The sequence below is a fragment of the Eretmochelys imbricata genome, chromosome 14, assembly GCF_965152235.1.
Source record: "Eretmochelys imbricata isolate rEreImb1 chromosome 14, rEreImb1.hap1, whole genome shotgun sequence".
Taxonomy (NCBI): domain Eukaryota; kingdom Metazoa; phylum Chordata; order Testudines; family Cheloniidae; genus Eretmochelys; species Eretmochelys imbricata.
In genome coordinates this window covers 32331687-32357080 of record NC_135585.1, presented here as the reverse complement: position 1 = coordinate 32357080, position 25394 = coordinate 32331687, and the positions used below count along the sequence as shown (strand labels likewise).

General features: G+C 46.7%; 1 protein-coding gene across 1 annotated transcript in view; it reads left to right on the top strand.

The window, feature by feature from the left end:
* The window catches only part of LOC144273975 (uncharacterized), a 65408-nt gene extending 40034 nt beyond the window's left edge, over positions 1-25374 (top strand). The window contains exons 5-8 of the mRNA XM_077832703.1: positions 18967-19144; positions 20020-20146; positions 22143-22256; positions 22578-25374. Coding sequence (XP_077688829.1) covers positions 18967-19144; positions 20020-20146; positions 22143-22256; positions 22578-23491 — 1333 coding nt within the window. The 3' untranslated portion in view covers positions 23492-25374. The remainder of the gene's footprint in view (positions 1-18966; positions 19145-20019; positions 20147-22142; positions 22257-22577) is intronic.
* Positions 25375-25394: the final 20 nt, after the last annotated feature.

Sequence of the window (25394 nt, the reverse complement as noted above, 5' to 3'; positions counted from 1 at the left end):
CATCCTTTCTAGCCTTAAACTCTGATTACGTACAACAAGAAGAGGAAAATTAAAGAAAATGTGTATTAAATAGAAACAAGGCAATGGTTCAAGATAAAAACAGAGAAAGGAATAAAAAATTTTAAAACTAATAGAGAATATTTTAGGCAATGGTTCGAATCATATAAAAGCAACTGAAACAAAACAATAGACAATGTGGAAAGGAGGAAACAATAAATGAGAGGAATCAGGCGCGCAGCTGATGATCCGAAAGGCATGGAGGCATTGGTGTCTAGTGAAACCTATGGCAACTGCAGATGCTGATATAGCCCGAACCCTGTAAACGCTCATACACATGGGGTGAAATTCATCCCTGATATGGGGTCACTGAGCTCTGCAACCCTGCAGGCATGCAAGTTGTAACATGAGGCCCCTGGATGAGATGTCAGCAGCTGGAACCCTGGGCCTCTGGTTCTCAAAGCATGAGCTGAAAGCTGTGCTGCCAGAGCTAAAAGAATTGGCTTTGATAGCTGAACAGAAGGCTGCAGCAGCTCCTACATCTCTATGTGATCCACCACTAGAGCGGGACAGAAAACCACATTGAGTAAGCTGGTGTCCCTGATCTCTTTGTGGGAAGGCACACTGGAGTTAGTGCAAAGGGGCTGCCTGCTGCTCTAGCACAGAGGTTGGAGTAGCAGCTCCAAGGGACCTGAGCAACAGCCAGGGGTGGGTGTGGATGGAGTCTGGATATCTGGAGAGAGACTGTAAACTTTACTCACCTGGGTCACCCCGTTAAGCTGACTGGGACCGTGAACAGAGTTGCTTGTGTGTGTGAGTGTTTGCAGGATCAGGGTATGACTGCTGACTGCCTGTCTCCCATCTGGTGGAGCTATTTACACCTGTACAAATGTGGGTGTTAAATATTGGGAATTACCCACTGGAGTCCTGGGGGCGGGTTCCCCTCTCGCTCACCCTGGTGTAAATCAGATGTAACCCCACTGGAGTTACACTGATGTAAAACTGATGCATCAGAGCTGAGGATCAAGCCCAGTGACTCCCACGGGACTACTCATGTAATTAGTGCTGGCAGAATAAGCACCTGGGGAACCCCATACACAGGCAGCTGCTCTCATGCAGATCTTTACTGGCATTCATAGTCAGTGTGGGAGTAATAAAGTTTTAGGGACAGATCCTCAGCTGCTGGAACCTGGCAGAGCAGCATTGACTTAACGGGAGCTATGCGAATTAAACCAGCTGAGGAACTGGCTGAGGAAACTGTTTGCAGGTTCATAGAAGTTCTGGGGGAAGAGACCTGGCCGCCTAGCTCAATTTCAGAGCATGTTGGGCCAGACCTGAAGTGATCCTGAGCACCTGCAATGATACCATCGCGATGGGTGCCAGATAAAACCCTGCAGATACACTGGTGCTTGGCAGCTCCCCCTGGATTTGGCCCAGTGTTCTGTCATGATGCTGGGAATGGATGCTACGGCGGGAACACCTCCCCATGCTGGTGGAGCAGGGTCCTGCCCTCTCTTCTTCTTCAGATCCCTGCGAAGTGCAGCTGTGCTATTCCGCTACCTGCAAAAGCTTGACTTATTAACTTGTTAATAACAAACGCTGCCCTGCTCTGTGACACTCCAGTGACTAGTCAAGCAGGAGGTACTGGCTCCAAGGCCTGCCAGAGGTCCAAGCACCTGTAATTATACCACCGTGATGGGTGCTAGAAGAAACCCTGCAGATACACTGGTGCTTGGCAGCTCCCCCTGGATTTGTCCCAGCGTTCTGTCATGATGCTGGGAATGGATGCTACAGTGGGAACACCTCCCCATGCTGGTGGAGCAGGGTCCTGCCCTCTCTTCTTCTTCAGATCCCTGCGAAGTGCAGCTGTGCTATTCCGCTACCTGCAAAAACTTGACTTATTTACTTGTTAATAACAAACGCTGCCCTGCTCTGTTACGCTCCAGTGACTAGTCAAGCGGGGAGATACTGGACCCAAGGCCTGCCAGAGGTCCAAGCACCAGTTTGTTCGTGGACCTCTGGCAAGCTCTGGGCTCAGGGCCAAATTTCCCTCTTTCTCTGCTTCATGTGTCTGAGCTGCTGTCTTCTCTTTGTCTCTTAGGTTGTAAGCTCCTTAAAGCAGGGACCGTGTCTTTTTCTGTGTTCTGTGGGGCAAGAGCACATGCTAGCCGCTTGATGTGGAACAAACAGAGACTGTAAGTGCCCTGACTGTGGTGGTGGTGGAGGAGAAGTTTATGGCCTATCAGATTCCATGCAGGAGAGAGAACCATTATAAATGCCCAGCTGTGGCCGGAGCTCAGGGCTTGCATCACATCAGAGGATCCGCTCTGGAGAGACACCCTTATAAGTGACCTGACTGAAGGGGAAAGCTTGGGTGAGAACTCACTCCTTGTTATGCACCAGAGACTCTGCACTGGAGAGAGACCCTATAGATGCCCTGGTGAGGGCTGGCTGCAGTGCATATCAGAGGCATAAGCACCCAGCTGTCTGTCTCTGGATTCAGGGGGCATCAGCAGGTGACCCCAAGATGATTGGTGATCCTCTGACTCCACCCAGCCTAGCAGACCTCAGGTGGGTGAGAGAGAGAGAACCATCCTCCTGTAGCTTCCTGCCCCTGGCTGAAGATCCCCTCCCCATGCCCTGTGGTCCACACTACTCCCACTGCTGGGTCCAGCAGAAGAGGAACGGAGAACCCCAGCCCTCGCTATGTCTCCCTCATCTTTGTGCCTGGGAACAGGGATGTCGGGCATATCACACCTTCCCAAGAGCACCTGAGACCCAGTGGCCTTCTGTCTCTTAACATGTCCATTGCCTGGATCTGTTTCTGGGGAGACGGTGAGGAAGTGGACGTGTCTTCATAACCCCTTTTCTTCCAAATTCTTCCAGGACGTCTGGTGGGTCTCCTCCTGGTGTTCTCCACTGAGCTAAAGGGTAGCCCCTGGCTCTTATGAGAGAAATGGATGGGGACTGAGGTTGAAGGGAGCTCTGTGTGTGTGTGGAGGGAGGTGGGGGGTCGAGTGTTTGAGGATGGGGGGATGAGAACCAGAGTGGGAGGCAGCTTTGGGATGGGTAGAAATGGGATTGAATGTTTGGTAATGCGGGGATGGGAACTAGAGAGGGAGGGAGCTCTGGTTGTGGAGGATCAAATGTTGGGAGGTTATAGAATGAGGGGGAAGGGGCAGGATTGGAGAAATGCTGCCCCTATATCATTCTCCCTCTCTGCCCCCAACCCTGCCTCCCTCCACTTCCCCATGCACAGTTTCTTCCCTTCTGTCCCATCTCCTGCTCAGACTTGACTTGGGGAGTTTCCCTGTAGCAGTGACTCAAACAAGATAAAGGGAGAAACTCTTAAATCATCAGTTCATGGGACCTGCTGGGCCCAACCTATCCAACAGGGGAAATAAGGGAGTCAGAGGAGAGAAGATGCGGGGGATGGAGGAAATAGGTGTGAGTAACACTCATGAGCGTGGGATGAGAGATTCTATTCATGGAAGAATCCTTATTGCAGCATGTGATTAACCTGTGGAACCTGCGGCTGCAGGAAATTACTGGGGCACACAGCTCCACAAAGACCTCTCCTAGCTCCAGAGTGCAGGCTGGGGCTCTGCATTGTAATAACTGCATGACAGAGAGCTCAGTGCCTCCTCGCAGGTGGACCTGCCTTGGACCAGCTCCAAGTAAAAGGACAATCTCCCTGAGGGACAGAGACACAAATGTATCTGGTCCTGATCCTACCCCAGGGCCCCACCTCTTCCAGGTGAAGGTCTTTGTATTATTCAAGCTGGGGAGATGACCCCCCTGGTCAGGCCTGAACCCTTCCTGACCCACATTGCTGAAGCCAGAGGGAGAAGAAGACCTTGACATTCAGCTGGGCATCTTCCATCCCATCTGCCACAGAGTGCTGGATGGGGATGATAGAGACTTAACCAGAGAATGACTCTCCGCTGCACTCATACCCAGAGGGGATAAAAGCCTCAGCTAGGATCAAAGATGCTGAAACCTGCCCCCTGCCTGTGAGAGTGGCTGCCAGCCGACAAGAAGTTAATGCTAAAATATTAGATGGTAATTACTTAACTACAATTTAACTGAGATTTATATATTTTCTCGTATCTGCTCATTTGCTTTTGTAACTGGCGCCCACTGTCTCTCTGATTGCCTGTACTTTCTGATCAGCTTGGAAATGTTTTACTGCTTGTGAACAGCAACGTGCCCATTTGTTTTTTTGAAATGCAATGTACTGGATTGAAATTTTTGTGCATTGAGTTGTCATGATGGCTCCGTTTTTATTTTATTTTATTTTATTCTCTTTCTTTCAATGAGTAGTAATAAATTAGAAGAATAGTTATCCCAACAGCATAGCATCTCGAGTCCTTTCGTGGGAAAGACCAGGAGAAACTGGCCTTTACCAAAGTGACATGGAGCTTTCCAAAAAGTCTCTTGAAGATGATCATTCCATTTGAATTAGGGGAAAGAGAAGTTAATGGCTGGGATTGAGGAGCCCAACATTCAATTTAGGATTGAATTGGATTTAGGCACTGAAATCCCAGCCAAAATTGGGAAAAATCAGTTAGCAGTACTGCCTACTGGATGTGTTAAAAAACCAGCAGTCAGGCCTCAAAAAATTATCATGTGTTTTACAAAACAATAAATCTTATTACTATGAATTGCTTTGTTATGGTAGTGCCTAGGAGCTGTAGTCATGGGACTGGACTCCATTGTGCCAGGTACTGCACATATTTATTGCTATTTATTTGGTATATTATGGTAGCTCTTAAGAGCCCCAGTCAAGGACCAGGACCCCATAGTGTTAGGTGCTGTACAAACCTTGGGTTCTTTCTCATTGTATCCTGGTTTCTGAAGCTTGTAGATGCCCTGGGTTCGCATTTCAGGCTTTTCTCTGTAACCATGAGGGCTAGAAACTTGGTGGGGGTGGGGATAATGAAAGCTGAGATTCTCACATAATCACGTGATTCCAGCAGCTGCTTTGTGGCCCATGTTATGTGGGAGGTCACACTACATGATCCCTTCTGGTCTTACAATCTAAGAGTCACTGTAGTATCTGAGCGCCTCCCAAATAGTCATGGATTTATGCTCACAGCATCCCTGGGAGGCAGGGAATCATTGTCTTCATTCCACACAGACCCAGAGAGATTAAGGTCAAGATTTTGCAAAGTGATCTAGCAAACAGGAGCTATCAGGGGAGTTTGGCGAGGGAGTTCTCTGGGTGAAGGAGCAGTGACTGTGTGACCCCCTTGGGGTGAGTATGTTGGCTGTTAGTTTGACTGTTGTGCGCTTGCTTGCTTGCTACCCATTTTTTGGCTTGATTGTAGTTTATAGTGAGGACTGTGTGCGGAGCTAAGCGGCCAGTGGCTGGGCTAGGCTGAGAGTTTGCTACTGAGGATCTAGCATGGTATCCCTAATCCATTTAGGATTCCTTGACAAGGGTTCAGGGATAACTCAGGGAGAAAGAGGTTTAAAAAAACAGCTCCTAAGTGGCAAGAGGAGCTAGCAAACAGGGGAGTTTTGTGAGGGAGTTGGGCGAGGGAGAGGCAGGTACACTTAACAAACATACCCTAACCATAGGTTAATAATCCCCATCAACAAAACAAAAACAAAACCAAAGCAAACAAAAACCCCTGCAAGAATAAAAGTGATGCAGGCAGAAGTCCAGCAGCAGAGCGGGGGCTATCCAATTTATTGTCCTGAGTGCAACATGTAAGATGCTCTGCCTTGTGAGCAGGTGGTGTATGTGTGCATTCAGTGCAAGCAATTCATGGCCCTCAAAGACCAAGTATGGGCTCGAGGCCGGAGTGGCTGAACTGGAGGAGCCAAGGGTGATAGAGAAGTACATTGATGAAACTTTCCGGATGCAGTACAGTGGTTCCCACCCCCAGTCTGACAGTTGCTGCGATGTTGAGGAGAATGAAGGTCTTGGAGAAGGAGAACACCAAGCTTGAGCGGAGGAAAATGAACCTATAGTTGGGACCCCCTTCCAGATGATGTCATGGTACCCTCTCACAGTGAGTTTTTAGGAAGAGACAGGTAATAGTAATGGGGGATTTGGTTATTAGAAATATATATAGCTGAGTTCAGGGGTGAAAGTAATATTAATAATAATAATATTATTATTAAAAATAAACACCAGTACAGGGGCCTGACATCAGGCGGAAGGGGTGGGGCTGGGGGTCGGCCTTCCCCAGCCAGCCCATCTGCGCTGCCTGGCCTGCGTTGCATGGGGCTCCGGCGGTGATTTAAAAGGGCCCGTGGCTCTGGTTGCAGCGGTGGCAGCCGGGAGCCCTGGGTCAGCTGCCTGTTTTGCCCCTACCGGCAGGGCTGCCGACAGGGGTGGGCAAAAGGGGCAGTGACACGCGGCAGCGCTTTAACATCAGCTGCATGGGGCCAGTACCAGCTTCTTACCAGCACGCTGTACCAGCCTCCTTTCACCCCTGGCTGAGTTTGTAATGACCAGGAGAACTGCATGGTGATTTCCTTGCTGGGTGCGTAGGGTGCAGACCCCTTGAGACATCTAGACAGACTTATCTGCAGTGCTGGGGAGGAGCCAGTGGTTGTGGTACATGTAGGTACCAATGACATTGGGAAAGATAGGATAGATGCCCTGTAGGCCAGATTTAGGCTGGTAGGTAAGAGATTAAAGTCCAGGACCTCCATGTAGCATTCTCATTCCAGTTCCATGAGCAGGGCCAGTTAGACAGCAGAACTGCTGAATCTCAATGTATGGTTGAGACAATGGTATTGAGAAGAGGACTGGTGAGCCTTTTGGGAAAGGAGGAGCCTAGACAGGAAGTGTGGGCTTCACCTAAACCAAAACCAAACCAGATTGCTGGCACAGGTGGTGTTCTGATTGACCATTCCAGTCAGGGGTAGGGCCCCAGGCACACACAAACACATACTGGAGATGAATGCATGGCTGCTGTTGCCAGAAGGGCTTCAGATTCCTCGACCGCTGGATGCTGTTCCGAAAAGAAGGACGGCTGAGCAGTGACGGAGTTCTTCTATCAAGGAAGGGGAAGAGTATCTTCACATACAGATTGGCTAACCTAGCTGTAAACTGGGTTTGATGGGTGCAGGAGACAAAAGCCCGCAGGTAAGTCTAGAACATGGAGACCTAAGTGAAAATATAAAATCTGGGGGGAACATGGGCAATCACAGCAGGGATAAAGGAGAGACAAGGCAAGATAGAGGGGAAATCTAATGAACATCTTAGATGTCTGTGTATTAATGCAAGAAGTATGGAGAATGAACAGGAAGAACTAGAAATACTAGTGAAGAATCATATTTAGGACATAATTGGCATCACAGATGATAATTTACGACTAGAATATTGGTATAGAAGGGTACAGCTTGTTCAGGAAGTCTACTCTAACCAGGAAGAAGAGGTGGATGAGGCTTTTTTTAAACTAGCAAAATAATCCAAAGCACAAGAGTTGGTGGTGATGGGGGATTTCAGCTACCCAGACATCTGTTGAGAAAATAATACAGCAGAGCACAGATTATCCAGCCAGTTCTTGGAATGCATTGGAGACAACTTTTTTTATTCCAGAAGGTGGAGAAACCAACTAAGGGAGAGGCTGTTCTAGATTTGATTCTGACAAAGGAGAAAATGGTTGAGAATTTAAAGGCGGAAGGCAGCTTGGGTGAAAGTGATCATGAAATGATAGAGTTCATGATTCTAAGTAAGAGGGGAAACTGCAGAATAAAGACAATGGACTTCAAGAAGGCAGACTTTAGCAAACACAGAGAATTGGCAGGTAAGATCCCATGGAAAGCAAGTGTAAGGGAAAAAAGACTTCAGGAGAGTTGGCAGTTTTTAAGAGTCATTATTATGGTCACGAGCAAACTATCACAAAGCACAGGACAATGGTAAAAGACCACCCTGGCTTAACCAGGAGATTTTCAGTGACCTGAAACTCAAATAAATAAATACAAAAAGTGGAAACTAAGACAAATTAGACAAATAAGAATGAACATTAAAAAAACAATAACAGAAGAATGTAGGGACAAAATTAGAAAGTCCAAGGCACAAAACATTAAACTAACTAGGGCCACAAAAAGAAATGGAGTACGAAAGCTTATGCTCAAATAAATTGGTTAGTCTCTAAGGTGCCACAAGTACTCCTTTTTGCGAATACAGACTAACACGACTGTTACTCTGAAATAGGGCCACAAAGGGTAACAAGAAAACGTTTCACAATTACATTAAAAGCAGGAGGAAGACCAAGGACAGAGTAGGTCCATTACTCAATAAGGAAGGAAAAGACAAAAATGGAAAACACAGTAATGGCCAAAGTGTTAAATGCCTTTTTTTTTTGTTTCACTTTTCACCAAAAAGGTTAGCAGTGATCAGACAACTAACAGAGTGAATATCAGTAGAAATGGGGTAGAATCTGAGGCTAAAATAGGAAAAGAACAAATTAAAAATTACTTAGACAAGTTCAATGTCCTCACAGTGGCAGGGCCTGACGAAATACACCCTAGAATACTTAAAGAACCTGCTGAAGAGATCTCTGAGCCATTAGCAATTATCTTTGAGAACTCATGGAGGACAGGAGAGATCCCGGAGGGCTGGAATAGGTACTACATTTGCCCTATCTATAAAAAGGGAAATAAGTACAACCCAGGGAATTATAGACCAGTTAGCTTATTTTTGGTACCTGGAAAGATAATGGAGCAAATAATCAGAAAATAAGGTGATAAGTAACTGTCAGCATGAATTTGTGAGGAACAAATCATGTCAAACCACCTAATATCCTTCATAGAATCATAGAAGTTGAGGGCTGGAAGAGACCTCAGGAGGTCATCTAGTCCAACCCCTGCTCAAAGCAGGACCAAAACCAGCTAAATCATCCCAGCCAGGGCTTTGTCAAGCCAGGCCTTAAAAACCTCTAAGGATGGAGATTCCACCACCTCCCTAGGTCACCCATTTCAGTGCTTCACCATCTTCCTAGTGAAATAGTGTTTCCTAAAATCCAACCTAGACCTCCCCCACTGCAAATTGAGACCATTGCTCCTTGTTCTATCATCTGCCATCACTGAGAACAGCTTAGCTCCATCCTCTTTGGAACCCCCCTTCAGGTAGTTGAAGGCTGCTATCAAATCCCCCCTCACTCTTCTCTTCTGCAGACTAAACAAGCCCAGTTCCCTCAGCCTCTCCTCGTAAGTCATGTTCCACAGCCCCCTGATCATTTTCGTTGCCCTCCGCTGGACTCTCTCCAATTTGTCCACATCCTTTCTGTACTGGAAGGCCCCAAACTGGACACACTACTCCAGATGTGGCCTCACCAGTGCTGAATAGAGGGGAATAATCCCTTCCCTCGATCTGCTGGCAATGCTCCTACCAATGCAGCCCAATATGCCATTGGCCTTCTTGGCAACAAGGGCACACTGCTGACTCATATCCAGCTTCTCATCCACTGTAATCCCCAGGTCCTTTTCTGCAGAACTGCTGCTTAGCCAGTCGGTCCCCAGCCTGCAGCGGTGCATGGGATTCTTCCGTCCTAAGTGCAGGACTCTGCACCTGTCATTGTTGAACCTCATCAGATTTCTTTTGGCCCAATCCTCCAATTTGTTTAGGTCACTCTGGACCCTATCCTTACTCTCCAGCATATCTATCTCTCCCCCCAGTTTAGTGTCATCTGCAAACTTGCTGAGGGTGCAATATACTCCATCGTCCAGATCATTAATAAAGATGTTGAACAAAACCAGCCCCAGGACCAACCCCTGGGGCACTCTGCTTGATACCGGCTGCCAACTAGATATTGAGCTGTTGATCACTACCTGTTGAGTCTGACAATCTAGCCAGCTTTCTGTCCACCTTATAGTCCATTCATCCAATCCATACCTTTTTAACTTGCTGGCAAGAATACTGTTGGAGACCAAATCAAAAGCTTTGCTAAAGTCAAGATATATCACGTCCACCGCTTTCCCCATATCCACAGAGCCAGTTGTCTCATCATAGAAGGCAATCAGGTTTGTCAGGCATGATTTGCCCTCGGTGAATCCATGGTGAATCCTTCTTTGACCATGTAACAAGCCTTGTGGATGGATGTAGGGAAGCTGTAGATGTGATTTATTTCAACTTTAGTAAAGCTTTTGATACTGTCTCACATGACTGTCTCATAAGCAAACTAGGGAAATATAGCCTAGATGAACCTACTGTAAGGCGGGAAAATTGTACTCGGAGAGTAGTAGACAATGGTTCACTGTCAAGCTGGAAGGACATATTGAGTGGAGTCCTGCTGGGACTGGTTCTAGTTCTGTTCAATATCTTCATAAAGGATTGGATAATGGCATAGAGAGTACACTTACAAAGCTTGTGGATGATACCAAGCTGGGAGGGGTAAATAGTGCTTTGGAGGACACGATTAGAATTCAAAATGACATTGACAAGCTGGATATATGGCCTGAAATAAATAGGATGAAATTCAATAAGCACAAATGCAAAGTACTCTACTTAGGAAGGAATAATCCATTGGACAAATGGGAAATGACTGCCTAGGAAGGACTACTGCAGAAAAGAATCTGCGGGTTACAGTTTATCACAAACTAAATATGAGTCAACAATGTAACACTGTTTCAAAAAAACCCATCATTCTGGGAGTATTAGAAGGAGCGTTGTAAGCAAGACACAAAAAAATAATTCTTCCTCTTCTACTCCGTAGTAATAAGGCCTCAACTGGAGTACTGTGTCCAGTTTCCCAGGGCACCAAGCTTTGGGAAAGATGTGGACAAATTGAAGAAAGTCTAAAGGAGAGCCACAAAAATGATTAAAGGTCTAGGAAACATGACCTATGAGGAAAGACTGAAAAAATTGAGTTCATTTAGTCTGGAGGAGAGAAAACTGAGGGGTGATATGATAACAGACTTCAAGGACACCAAAGGTTGTTATAAAGAGGAGGGTGATAAATTGTTCTCCGTATCCAGTGAGGACAGGACAAGAATTAATAGGCTTAAACTGAAGCAAGGGATATTTAGGTTAGATGTTAGGAAAAACTTCCTAACTGTAAGGGTCGATAAGCACTGGAACAAATTACCTACAAAGGTTGTGGAATCTCCATCATTGGAGGTTTTTAAAAGCAGATTAGATGGGCATCTGTCAGGGATGGTTTAAATAATACTGAGTCTTACCTCAGTTCAGGGGACTGGAGTAGATGACCTGACAAAGTTCCTTCTAGTTCTACATTTCTATGATTCTATGCAAAAACTGAAAAAATCTTAGAGGAGTTTTTAAAATATGGGCCAAGGGGAAAACTGACAGGTGTGGAGGATTCGGAGCACATGGTTCACAGAGAAATCACTTAGGGGATGATTTATGAAAGGGGATACTCTATATCCTAGTAAAGAGGAGTGGATAGAAGTTGATAAAAAGTACAGGTAGGAATTGAAGAGAAACAGTCAAATGAAAAAGCGTTCCATTCAATTACATCACATGAAGGCAGACAATTAAATATTGACAAATTTTATAAGTCCTTGTGTGCAAATGCAAGAAGTCTAAATACTAAGATGGGTGAACTTGAGTGCCTGGTGTTAAATGAGGATATTGATATAATAGGCATCACAGAATCTTGTGGAACAATAATCAATAGGGCATGGTAATATTAGGGTACAAAATATATAGGAATGACAGAGCAGGTTGAGCTGGTGGGGCAGTGGCACTATATGTGAAAGAAAGCATAGAGTCAAATATAGTAACAATCTTAAATGAATCAAACTATGATAGAATCTCTATGGATAGAAATTCCACACTGGAATAATAAGAGCATGGCAGTAGGAATATACTACTGAACACCTGACCAGAATGGTGATAGCGATTGTGAAATGCTCTGGGAGATTAGAGAGTCTACAAAAACAGAAAACCAACAATAATGGGGGATTTCAACTATCTCCATATTGACTGGAAACTTGTCACCTCAGGACAAGATGCAGAGATAGAATTTCTAGACACCGTTTGTTAGGATATAGATATTCAGGCCTGTCTGCAAAGGCCGGTACTTTAAGAATTTAGGGGTATTCTTTATCACTTGGCTAGTTCTAGAGGTATAAAAGAGAGAATCAAAATCACTGTCTGCTGGTGTAAGGGCCTTCTCTTACTGTGACAGTTCGAGGCCCTGTTCTTAGGCTAAGGCCTTTGGCTAAGCAGCAGAGGCAGCCATAAGCTAGGAAGCGAAAAGTCACATCCTCACATTCCAAACTAGTCACATTGAAATAAGGTGCTATTGGGCTGTCAGGCACTATCAGGACAGGATTGTATTCCTATCACCTCCAGAGAAAGGGAAGTGCCTAGAAAATGTAAAAAGAAACTTAGTTTGATAGCATCCTGTCTGGCAAGAACTCACTTATCAATAGCTGGGATGTGAAATCCTCACTTCTGTATTGTTTTGTCATTATAGTTCCCACTTTGCTATTGTTTGTCTGTATAATCTCTGTCTGGTTCTGTGATTGTTTCTGTCTGATGTATAATTAATTTTGCTGGGTGTAAACTAATTAAGGTGGTGGGATATAATTGGTTAACTAATCATGTTACAATATGTTAGGATTGGTTAGTTAAATTTCAGTAGAAGGATTGGTTAAGGTATAGCTAAAATAATACTATATAAATTAGGGGCAAACAGGAAGTAAGTTGGGATTCGAAAATAAGGAAAAAGGAACTTGTATTTAAGCTTGCTGGAAGTTCACCCCAATAAACATCGAATTGTTTGCACCTTCGGACTTCGGGTATTGTTGCTCTCTGTTCATGCGAGAAGGACCAGGGAAGTGGGAGAGTGAAGGAATAAGCTCTTTAACACCGTTAATGACTGCTTCTTGGAGCAGCTACTCCTGGAACCCACAGAAAGCCAACCCCTACTGAGGAAAACAGAAGGAGCATAAACTCTGGCAAGTCAGATATAATTAGTTAGTGTGATGGGGCAAGGCCAGATGGCTATAGAAAAGTAGTGGGAGATAGATATATTAGCTCCAGTCTAAACAAATCCCTAATACCAGGATAAGTGAAATGGAAGCTGCTCCAGGTCAATTAAGACACCTGGGGCCAATTAAGAACTTTCCAGAAGACAGGGAGAATGCTAGGTTGATTGGGACACCTGAAGCCAATCAGGGGCTGGCTGAAACTAGTTAAAAGCCTCCCAGTCAGTCAGGTGGGTGTGCATGTCAGGAGCTGTAGAAGGAAGTTGTGTTGTTGGAGAGGCTGAGTAGTACACACCATATCAGGCACAAGGAAGGAGGCCCTGAGGTAAGGGTGAAGTGGAGCTTGAGGAAGTGAGGGCTGCTGTGGGGGAAGTAGCCCAGGGAATTGTACATGCCATGTTTCTAAAAGGTCAGCTACCATAGCTGATGCTATTAGGGTCCCTGGGCTGGAGCCCGGAGTAGAGCATGGGCCTGGGCTCCCCCCCCCCACCTTTGCCCCCTGATTAATCACTGAGACTGGGAGACAACAGAGACTGTGCAAGGAAGGATAACTTCTCCTCACCTCCCTTGCTGGCTTATTATGAAAATGGCTCAGTAGACTGTGACCCTTGCCTCTAGAGAAAGAAGGGTTACGTGGAGGGTCACAGTGAGCCTCTGAGGCTAGTGAAATCCGCCAGGAAATGCAGGACCCACGGAGGCAAGGACAGAGCTTTGTCACAGTAGGTTGAAAAAGAATGTGAAGAACAACTAGCAAAAGACACAAAAACTAACAGCAAATGTTTTTTAAGTGCATCAGCAGCAGGAAGTCTAACAGACAATCAGTGGGGCACTGGATAATCAAGGTGCTAACAGAGCACTCAAGCAAGACAAGGCTGTTGCAGAGAAGCTAAATGAATTCTTTGCATTGGTCTTTACCACAGAGGATGTAAGGGAGATTCCCACATCTGAGCCATTCTTTTTAGGTGACTGATCTGAGAAACTGTGTTAACTACTGCTGCTAAGCAATCAGTTCCACCTTGTATTTAGCTGTGACACTCTCAGTACATTTTCAAGAGCTGAAAGAGAACTCTGTGTCAGCCAAAAGCTTGTCTCTCTCACAACCAGAAGCTGGTCAAATAGAAGATATCACCTCATTGACCTTGTCTCCCTAATGGGATCAATACATCTACAAGAACACTGCATACATCTTAGAGCTCTCAGCCATGTTGCCTTTGATGGAATTTGGATCTACAAACTTTGCAATTCATCATCATCCTCCAGTGGACACTGTAGGGAATGCAGTTCTGAAATTTCAGTTGGAGGTTAGTACCTGCTCATCAAGGTGTGCGGCTGGTGAGACTTGAAATCTGGTTGGAAGCCAAATCTGAGTTCCCTGGAACTTGGTCATCAAAGCCCAATACCCATGTGATTCCTCTTTCTGCCGACTCTCTTCTAGGCTGCAAAAGCAGCTGGATGCCATCACTGCCTGTCCCATGGGAAAGAGGTTTGAGAACATCAGTTCCCAAACTTGCTGAATATCAAGCCACAAAACGAAGTCACTGAACTGCCTTGTACTCCAGCTAATGTCATGTGGGTTCTGAAGGCCTCCGTCTTATTCACTTTAAATAGCAGGCACTAGGCAGGTACTCAAAGATCAGAAGGTGCCTAAGTATTGGCAGAATAGCTGCTGAGAAAGAGAGAGGAAGGAGGGCCCAGTGGTTAGAGCACTACCTTAGGACTTGCAAGGCCCAAGTTCATCTCCCTGCTCCACCACAGGCTGCCTGTGCAAACTTGGATAAATCACTTTGGCCCAGGTCTTCAAAGGTATATAGGTGCCTCAGTCCCACTGAAATCATTGGCCTCCTGCAGATTTCAGTAAGAGTTTGATACCTAAATACCTTTGAGGATCTGGGCACTAATTTCCCAGTGTTTCAGCTCTCCATTTGTAACACAGGGATCATAGTACTTCCCTACCTTACAACTTTGTGAAGATACATGCATTAAAGACTGTGAGCTGCTCAGCTACTGCAGTACTGGAGGCAGTATAAGTACCTAGCTACCTCACTAAAAATGGTGCAGTGTGGATACAGCAATGTGAGGTTCCGCACAAGCTGCCCCAGGTATATATCCGCTAATGTAGCCCCCGCTGCCACGTCATCAGTGCAATCTTTAGCAAGCTAACTTGATTAAAACTAGAGTATGTCTGCAAAAGCTCCAAATCGTACCCCCTGCTGCAGCGTAGACAGACCTGAAGATTTGGAAGGTGTTAGTGTAGACAAGGCAGTGTGCTTTTAAGGCTCAAAATGTAACCCTTCTGCCTGGTGATGTAAGCCAGATTCAAATACGTAGTGTTTTCTCTTAAAAATAACCAACATAATGACTCAAGCCCTCACCCAGAAAGTTGGGAAAACAAAATATCTCCCTGGGCACCCTTAACAGGCAATACTTTGCTTCTGGCAAGCACCAAGTCTATGTATAAAACAAAGAAAATGATATTAAGGGGAAACAGAACACTGTATTAATTTGGGAATACACAACAATAAATCAACCATATATTTATATGAATTAATAAGTACAAAAGCCACCCCTATAGCGCCTTGGGCAGTAGTCCTTTGCCTCAGTTTCCCCACCTGCGGGGGTGCATATCCAGGGGAAAAATGTCCCTTTGGCACCTCAATTTAATTTGCTCCCCCTTCTCTTATGGAGCAACCCACTCAAGGCTGGTTGTCAGCGCTTAGTGAAGCACACTGCCTTGTCTGCATTACTCTATTAATGCATGTTAGCTAACACCTTCCAAATCCTCATCTAGACAAAGCCTAAAAGTGTTGGAGCAGATTGTGGACCATCAGAAGCAACTCCAGCTAGACTAAGGACTGGAATCCATCTGCCCTATGGGTAAATGGATGTTTTGTTGGCTTCCAAATTAGCTAATTAAATATGAATGAGTTTGTAAAGTGGGAAAGATGTTGTATGATGAGTGGGAGCAGAGAAAGAGGAGCAGGTTCCAGCATGGTATGTACTGATGATGGTCTACAGACTCTGGGGTGGGAGGATGTTAGTGTAAGCGGGAGAATGGTCCCGCTATTGTGGGGAAATTTCCTGGCTTATACACTACGCCAGTGAAGTGGGCTAGCGAAAGGATCTGAGTCCTCGCTCCCACTTCCTTTAGCCAGAGGCCTGCCTGACCTCAAGGGCTCCCCTTACACACTCCTGTGTGGCAGAGTCTGCGTAATCCCAACAAGGCTGGGCCCAGGATTCCTGGTTGGCTCACCCCCAACCTTGTCAGGTCACTTAGGGCAGGGGCTAGGGTGTCCCCACTCCAGGGTGCTCTCTCTGCACTGGGCACTTCCCTGACCCACTGATCATTATATACAGTTCAAAGCAAATACAATTTATTAAACAGCAATCAATTTTAAAAAAAAATGGGAAAGGTTAAAGGAAAACATGGCACCCTGCTCTGTGTCACAGGGATGTCACAACCAGCATCTCTGGAATGTAAGGGAAGTTCAGTCTGTTCTTCACAAGTTCCAGGCCTCCTTCTCAGGCCCTGGCTGTGCTGCAGGTCAGACACTTGCTCTGGCGGTGGCCACACGCTCTCAGGGTTTAGCTTTCAGAGTAGCAGGTTTAGGTGGCAGGACCCTTCTTCCCAGCATCACCCCTGCCCCATCAGGGTTACATTCCCCCTCCAAGGCATCTTGGCTGGGGGTGTCTACCTGCACTGGGCCCACTGCCCAGGATCCCCCTTGCTCTCCCCCGCTGCTCACCACACCCAGCTCCAGACTGCTCCAGCCTCGGCTCCAGCTCCACCATTCTGCCACAGCACGGCTGCTGCTGCTCTGCCACCAGCTCCCTGGGCTGATTCTCTGACCCCCCTGGCTCTGGTTGCTGCAGCTCTCCCCCCAGCACAGGTCTGCTCTGTGGGCTGCTTCTGTGACTCTGCTCCTGACTCTGACCTGTTTCCTGGGCTGCTTTTCTGGCCAGCACAGCTCTGCTCCCCAGCTCATCTTAGTCCCCTGCTCTCTCCTTAGCTCCGCCCCACTCTGCCTGACCTAGGCAATTCCAGCTCACAGGAGGATGGGACCCTCCTGACTCCCTGATTAGCCTGTTCGCCTTGTCAGTCACGCTGACCTGGAGCATTGGTTTCGCGGCATTGTTCCTAAGGTCTGTCAGTCTCAGGGTTCTGATTTCCCATCAACCCTTCCCTTTTCTTTTAGTACTGGGAGCTAGCAACTAAAACACCTCCACTGAATGTTAGTAGGGGACAGTCCCCTTACATTAATTGGGGGGCTACCCTGTATAGCTGCATGGTGAGGAACAGTCAAGGATGAGCTTGGAACACCAGCTCTCACCATATGCTTAATAAAGCCTTGTTCCTTGCAGCCCTGCCTGCCCGGTTACATGGACTGTTACTAATGAAAGGGGAGGTAGCTCGCTCTGTCTACTCAGCCTACCGGAGTTGAGCTTCCTGTCAGACAGTGCTGCTGAGTGCCTCCATTGAGACCCGGAAGGAAGCCTGAACTGAACACCTCAGCTGCTGCTCCCCAGACCCCCTCTGTGCACAGCCGGGGAGGCCCCTGGGGCAGCCCCGGGCAGCTCTGCAGGTGAGGGGAGAGACCCGGGGAAGGGGCTGGGGCTGGGGCCGGGCAGGAAAGTGACTCTGCACCAACGGCCCCTCCTCGCCCCAGCTCTGCTCCCGCGGGGGCGGGGGTCTGCGAGTCCCAGAGCTGCTGCCCCCCCTGACCCCCCCCTCCCTAGGCTCTGCCCCCCTGAGCGCCTGCAGGAGCCGAGCCAGCGCCGGGAGAGCGAACGACCCGGCCGGGCCCCAGTCCCTTAGCCCGAGGGAAGGGGAGAGGAGGCAGGAGGGAAACAGAAGCAATGGGAGGTAGGAGGGAGGTTCCCTGACCAGCTCCCTTCCCTGCAGCACCCCGGGCAGATTGACTTTCCTGGGACAAGGTGAGGAGCAGGGAGAGGAAAAGCCAGTTCCTGCCTCTGCTGGTCCCCTCGCTGCTGGGGGGATGCGCTGGCCTGGGTATAGTGTCAAGGGGGATCTTCCTATATTAATTGGCAGATACAGTGGGAAAGGGTGTTAGGAGACTGTGTCCTTTTCTCGTGGTAACAGCCTAGGAAAACCAGCTGAGGAATAGAATCATTTAATGTAAACAAAACAGGCTAACAGTTCTCCAGTGTTCCAGATAAACTACGAACATCAAATGTCTGTTATGATGATGGTGATGTGTATTACAGTAGCACCTGGAGGTGCTGAGAGCAGGGCCTCATTCAGCTATGTGCTGCACACATGGTAAGAAAGAGTCACTGGAATCACTTCACAAGACATACAAAGGGTGGGAGGGGAACAGAAGGAAAGGAATTTGTGCAGGGTTACACAGGTGGTTAACAGCAAAGTAGAGAAAAGAACCTAGTGCTACCCAATCAAGAGTCCTAGCCACTAGACCACTCAAAGCATTTGTCTACATGGGGCCACCCAGGAAATTTGTGAATTTAAATTATGAAGTCATGAATTTAAAACAGATTAATTAAATAGCACTAAACCTGTGTATGGACACTTGCATTCAGACTAAAGTGGCCTTAATTCTGTTTAGTTTAATTTGCTTTGGGACACTTAAATTCTGAATAAGGATGTCCACATGGGGTTTAATGCATTTTCATTAACAAACCCTATTTGCACAGGCTTATGTGTGCAGGCTGTATTTTTGTTGCCTTTCTTTAATTTGCCTCATAAGAACGGCCATACTGGATCAGACCAAAGGTCCATTTACCCAGTATCCTATCTGTCGACAGTGGTCAATGCCAGGTGCACCAGAGGGGATGAACAGAATAGGCAATCTTCAAGTAATCCATCCCCTGTCACCCATTCCCAGCTTCTGGCAAACAGAGGCTAGGGAGGGACACCATCCCTGCCCATCCTGGCTAATAACCGTTGATGGACCTAGCCTCCATGAATTTATCTAGTTCCTTTTTGAACTCCTTCAATAACCCCTGAGGAGCATGGTTTAGGGCCTGTCTGCTGAAATAAAGTGACCAACTGTTTTCTCAACCAGGCAGAATTTAAAGCATATGCAGGGTGAGAGTCTGGGGGAAATGGGGTGTGAAAAGGACTAAAGCCCTTTCTGAAACCTCCCCAATCGCCCTTCTCACCCTGACAAGCTGCAGAATAACATCCGTGTTTTGCTCTACATCACTTCACTCTGGCAGGGGAAGGGAAATGGCTGCAGTGGAGCTGGAACAGGTAGGAGATTTTCAGAGGTTCCTCTTATAGATGGAGGGGACACAAAACACACAGGTGTGATTGGGTCAAAAGCTACTAGGCCCATTTAATATGGGCTTGGTTTTAAGAATAGGTGCATTGCTCTGGGATGGAAATTTTCCCATCTGTGGGACAGGAGCTAACCCTCTAAAGTGCCCTGGAGCTACTGCCCAAGAAGCAGCATCTTGCCTCTCTGTGCAGGACAGGGGCTGCTGCGATGGTTTCCAGTCATGGGTGAATTTCTGGCTGAACCTCTCAACTGTGGAGAGATCTAAATGTGGGCACTGTAGCTCACAAGGGGAGGGAGAAGAGCTGGTTGGATTTTCCCATCAAATATGTAATTCAGTTAAAAATGAAGTTCTCTGTGAGGACATGCTGATTTCAACTTTTTTTTACATTTTATGTTTGGATAATGAACAGGAAGACATTTCATTTCAATATTTCCAATAGATTTTTTTTTCTAAACTTTTCTTTGCCCCCAACCTTTGGCTATTTCAAAGTTTGCCCCAGTGAATCTCCCACAGGATGGAAGTGCTGTTTTCTGAGCAGTTCTAGCAGGGAGGTGAGAGGATGGGAAGCAAAGAGCAGTATTCCTATGGTGACAGTTTCATGGCCTGATTCCTGGTGTAGATAATTTACAGTAAAGGCAGGGGAGAGCAGCAGGTTTTTGAAGGGTATAATGTCATCTGTGATAAGTGGCACCACTAGGAATAAGAAACTAGTTTGGAAGTACAATTGCAAATGTTGTTTAAGGACACAACATATTGGAAACTGGGGCAAAGGGGACAATCTGTGGCCCATGTGACTGACCTGGTGGGGTTTTCATTGGAGCAGAGTACTAGCAGCTGTTGTTTCAGGGACTGGTGACCTTCACAGAGGTGGCTGTGTATTTCTCCAAGGAAGAATGGGCTCTTCTGGACCCTGATCAGAAAGCCCTCTACAGGGACGTCATGCAGGAGAATTACGAGACACTGACCTCACTGGGTAAGGAGCCGTTTCCTCAGATCATGACTAGTCAGATTAGACAAGTGTTGCCAAGGGGTAAGAAAGATACAGACTTGCTGGGGATCTGCCCGTGGTGGGTGCTGTTAAGACACTTTGCGGCCTACTCATTGGTGTGTTAGTGTAACCTACTGGTAAATGTATGCTACAGCTCCTCTTCAGTGCCCATCCCACAGAGGATATCAATCTGCCATAGCCCCAGATAAAGAGCAGCTCCTGATTTTAGCTCGGGAGGTCACCATTTCAGTCCCTGCTGTTCAAGATGGTGGCTGTCAAAGTAGCACTAGCAGGCAAGCTCCCTGGAATAAATCACAGGTGCAACCATGACTATACATTTGTGGGAGCAGGATCTGGGGCAGCTTCCTCCCTGCTGCTGGGCAGAAATAGTAAAATCAAGCACATCCCTGAACCACCATCTGAGTCAGGGTGGGAGGAGACACACCCTGGAGTGGCTGACTGCGTGAGCATCAAAAACCACCTCTTCACTCAGCCATTACAATAATACTGTTCCACTATCATCCACCCAGCGTAGGACCACATGCTATGTATGGGATCTGATACCCAGTCACTGTTGGTCATCACTCACTCACACTCACTCTCTCTCTCTCTCCACTGCTCCATCCTTAGAGATGTAGCTGTTTATTCTTAGCATTGGGATAGTGGTCTAACATTGCTGCTGTCACAGAGTCATTAAATCCAGGGGTGCGTGGAGATCCCCGAAATCTTACAAGGGGCCCACTACAACTCCCAAGAGACATCTTATTGTCCCCAAAGCCTCTGCTAACATTTTCCCATCTGTTCCCATGAAATGTCACCTCTTCCCCAGGAATGTTGTATAGCAGCCATGCCTTCACTTTTTTCTTCTCAGGACACCCAGGGCTGTGAGTTACCCTGTCGCTATCTACCTCCAGCGCAAAGATGACTTGTCTGTACTAGCTGGGTGTTAGCTCCCTAATACAACCAGCCTCTCAGTCACACATGCACTCTGCTCTTTGCACTGCAGGTTGACAACAGATGTACTCCAGCCCCCAGGTCAGCTCAGAGTGTCCCCCTAAGGTGTCCCGTCCCTGATTACTAGATACCCATAGAAATGCCAGAGGAACACTGCCCCAGTTTACCAGTTAAACCTTAGCCTACCGCTTCTTTATCGCACACAGATCTTGTGTTCAGTTTTTGTAAAACAAAAGGAAATTTATTCAAGGAAGAACAGAGATTCAACTAGAAACAAGTGTGAGTGATGTACACAAAGGGTTACATTTCATACAGAATACTAAAACATGAATTTGAGCCTACCCTTATCAATAGTTACCTTTCCTATCTAATAAAGTAGGGGTTCTCTCCCCAAAGTTCAGTCCTTTGCAGCGGTTGCTAGCCCCAACGAACTCTGATCCAGTCTTTCATGAAGCAGCCCTGCCCATCAGGGTACCTCCTCAGTGAATGGATGCAGAGTGACTATCTCCACCCTGAGATACACTAAACCAGTTTGTGTCTTTATTCCCAGACAGGGCGATCCCCTCTCTGTCATATCATTCCTTTTCACTTCCAAATGACTTTGATATTTATAGTTTTTTCCATTGACTTTTCTGGGTTGGTGCAAAGGTAGACAAATGAGTCTTGCATTATATCACCAGCTGACCCGGGATGGGCACAACTCCCTCCCGCTTGAATGGGCTATCTCAGAGGTATATTATTGCCTTTTAATTCACTCTCACTTCATAATCCTGAAGCCATATTGTCAATATACAGTAGTTACATTATTCCTGAAATATTACATCTTGTGGTAGTTATGAGTGGAGCTTTCAGTGGAGACCTCACATGCTTCCCTTTATGGATAAATACCATGAAACAGCAGTGTATCAGGTGTAGTGAGTTTGTCAGGTCTGAGGCAGGAGTTGCTTGTATAGAACAGCGAACCCTTTGCCAGTTGGCATCAATGGTCCTTTGTGTCACACTAACCCTATATTTTTTCTGTGGGTAGGATTTGTTGCTCCTAAACCTGACTTGGTCTCACAGCTAGAACGAGGAGAGATGTCATGGGTCCTGGATCTCCAGGGCTCTGAGAAAAGGGACATGCTGACAGGAACCTGCATAGGTGAGGAATCAGATAAACTGATTGAGAAACCATGGAGGGGTGAACAAAACAGCTGGGATTCCCACTGAGTCCCTGTGAACTCCCCCAATTCCACCTCATTTCACCCAGGACATGACTGTCCCCAGCCCATTCATATCCTCAGGGCAGACATCCCTCATGGCTTGCCACCCACCCTGACTGACGCCTGGCACTAGCTCCCTCCCGCTGAGTGTTTGAATGAGGTGTAAAGGAAGAATTGGTTCCATCCCCCGCAGTTATTTGGGTTTGTTCTTCACATTCCCCTTTCTGAGGTTCCCTGTCCGGATTCTCTCTCTGTCCCAGCAGGTGATGGGACAGTGAATAACAACAAGGAGGAGAATTCTCAGCAGGAAGGTGCTGAGCAAGTTGAACCACAGGGGATGGTATCGGGAAGATCAGAAGGGGATGTTTCCCAGACTTCTGAGCTGGGAGAAGCCTGTCAGACACAGCTCAGGCCAGAGAGGCTGCAGAGAAACCTCTCTGGGGAGACATGGGGTAAATCCAGTCACCGTGGGAGAAGTCTCAAAGGCATCCCACTCCGTCAGGCAGCTCACTTGGGAGAGGGGCCAAAGACACGTGGTGACTCAGGGGAAAGCTACAATAGCATCTCACACATTATTAGTCAGCAGAGAATCTGCAGAGCAGGAAAATCCAAGAAATGCAGTGACTGTGGAAAAAGTTTTGCTTATAAATCGGAACTTGATAGACACAATAGAATCCACACCGGAGATAAACCCTATAAATGCCTCAACTGTGGGAAAAGCTTCACTCTGAGCTCTACCCTGATAAAACATCAGAAAACTCACACGGGGGAGAGACCCTATAAGTGTCCTAACTGTGGGAAAAGCTTCCGTCAGAGCTCACACCTTGCTAGACATGAGGGAACCCACAGGGAAGAAAAGCCCTTTAAATGCCCTGACTGTGCAAAGCGTTTCAGTTGCAGCGCAAATCTTCTTACCCATCAGAGAATCCACACAGGAGAGAAACCCTATAAGTGTCGACACTGTGGGAAAAGCTTCACGCACCACTCATACCTTTTGGGCCATCAGAGAATCCACACAGGAGAGAAACCCTATAAGTGTCGACACTGTGGGAAAAGCTTCACGCACCGCTCAAACCTTAGTACACATCAGAGAATCCACACAGGAGAGCAACCTTGCAAGCCTAAGGGCTGTGGGAAAAGCTTCAGTGTGAGTGCAGACATGATTGGCCAGTAAAAGCTGGATGGGAGACTGGATTGGGATAGAAACCATCTTCAACAAAGACTGTATCTTGCTAGGTTAAGTTATAGTCTTTTAGATGCATTTTCACTTTTATTTGCTTGTAACTGTTTCCGACTTTATCCCTTTTACTTGATATCACTTAATCCATGTTCTTTTGTTCAGAAGCTTGTTTGGCTTCATTCTAAATCATCACTGCTGTGTAAGTTCAGTAAAGTGTGTGCTTCTAGAAAGGAGACAGGATGGAGTGTTTTACCGCCTCTGTAAAGGCAGAGAACCTAACTCTCTTTCTGAGGGTTCAGTGAGAGGGTCCGGTCCCTGCTGTAGGATGGTTTTGGGGTGAATTCAGGGCTGGAAGGGTACTGAGGTCAGTCTGCAAGGAGTAACTGGGTTGGGCAAAAGGAGGGTGAAGCTTATGGGCTGCTGGCAGGCTGTTGAGGGGGTCAGAACTCTGGCCCAAAGCTACAGAGCCACAAGACATCCGGAGGTACAAGGGAAACAGAGACTGAATCCCTTACTGGCCTGGGTGAACTCCTGTCAGGGTTCCTTTCCCACTGTGAACTCGAGGGTACAGATGTGGGGACCCGCATGAAAGACCCCCTAAGCTTATTCTTACCAGCTTAGGTTAAAAACTTCCCCAAGGTACAAACTTTGCCTTGTTCTTGAACAATATGCTGCCACCACCAAGCGTTTTAAACAAAGACCAGGGAAAGAGACCACTTGGAGACGTCTTCCCCCAAAATATCCCCCCAAGCCCTACACACCCCCTTTCCTGGGGAGGCTTGAGAATAATATCCTAACCAATTTGTTACAAAATCATTAAAGACCCAAACCCCTGGATCTTGGAACAATGGAAAAGTCAGTCAGGTTCTTAAAAGAAGGATTTTATTTTTTAAAAAAAAAGAAAGGTAAAATCAGGATGGAAGATACTTTACAGGGTATTCAGATTCAAAACACAGAGGATTCCCCCTCTGGGCAAAACCTTAAAGTTACAGAAAACAGGAATAAAACTCCCTCTTAACACAGGGAAAATTCACATAAAACAAAAGATAAACTAATCCGCCTTGCCTGGCTTACCTATACTGGTTGCAATATTGGAGACTTGGATTAGGATGGGTTGGAGAAGATGGATTTCTGTCTGGCCTCTCTCAGTCCCAAGAGAGAACAACCACGTAAACAAAGAGCACAAAACAAAAGCCTTCTCCCCTCCCAAGATTTGAAAGTATCTTGTCCCCTTATTGGTCCTTTGGGTCAGGTGCCAGCCAGGTTAGCTGAGCTTCTTAACCCTACAGGTAACAGGATCTTGCCTCTGGCCAGGAGGGATTTTATAGCACTGTATACAGAAAGGTGGTTACCCTTCCCTTTATATTTATGACAACTCCAAACCAGCACACTTGGCAGCCCACTATCCTCAAAAACATCTCCATTCCCCCATGAATAAGATCCTTTCTCTGCTCATGAGTCTAAACACCCACTCTGGGAAAACCCAAAAAAGTACATTTTGGGACTTGGTCAATAAATGTGGACTGTCTGTCTGGCACCACACCTACAAACACTAGCTGAGTACAAATCCTGGGACATTTCCAAGTGCTTCTTCATTGACTCTGGTACAGTGGACAGCTTTATCAAAACTGAAGCAACTTGGGCACTATAGGTTTCAGAGTAGCAGCCGTGTTAGTCTGTATTCACAAAAAAAAAGGAGTACTTGTGGCACCTTAGAGACTAACCAATTTATTTGAGCATAAGCTTTCGTGAGCTACAGTTCACTTCATCGGATACATTCAGTGGAAAATACAGTGGGGAGATTTATATACATAGAGAACATGAAACAATGGGTGTTACCATACACACTGTAATGAGAGTGATCACTTAAGGTGAGATATTACCAGCAGGAGAGTGG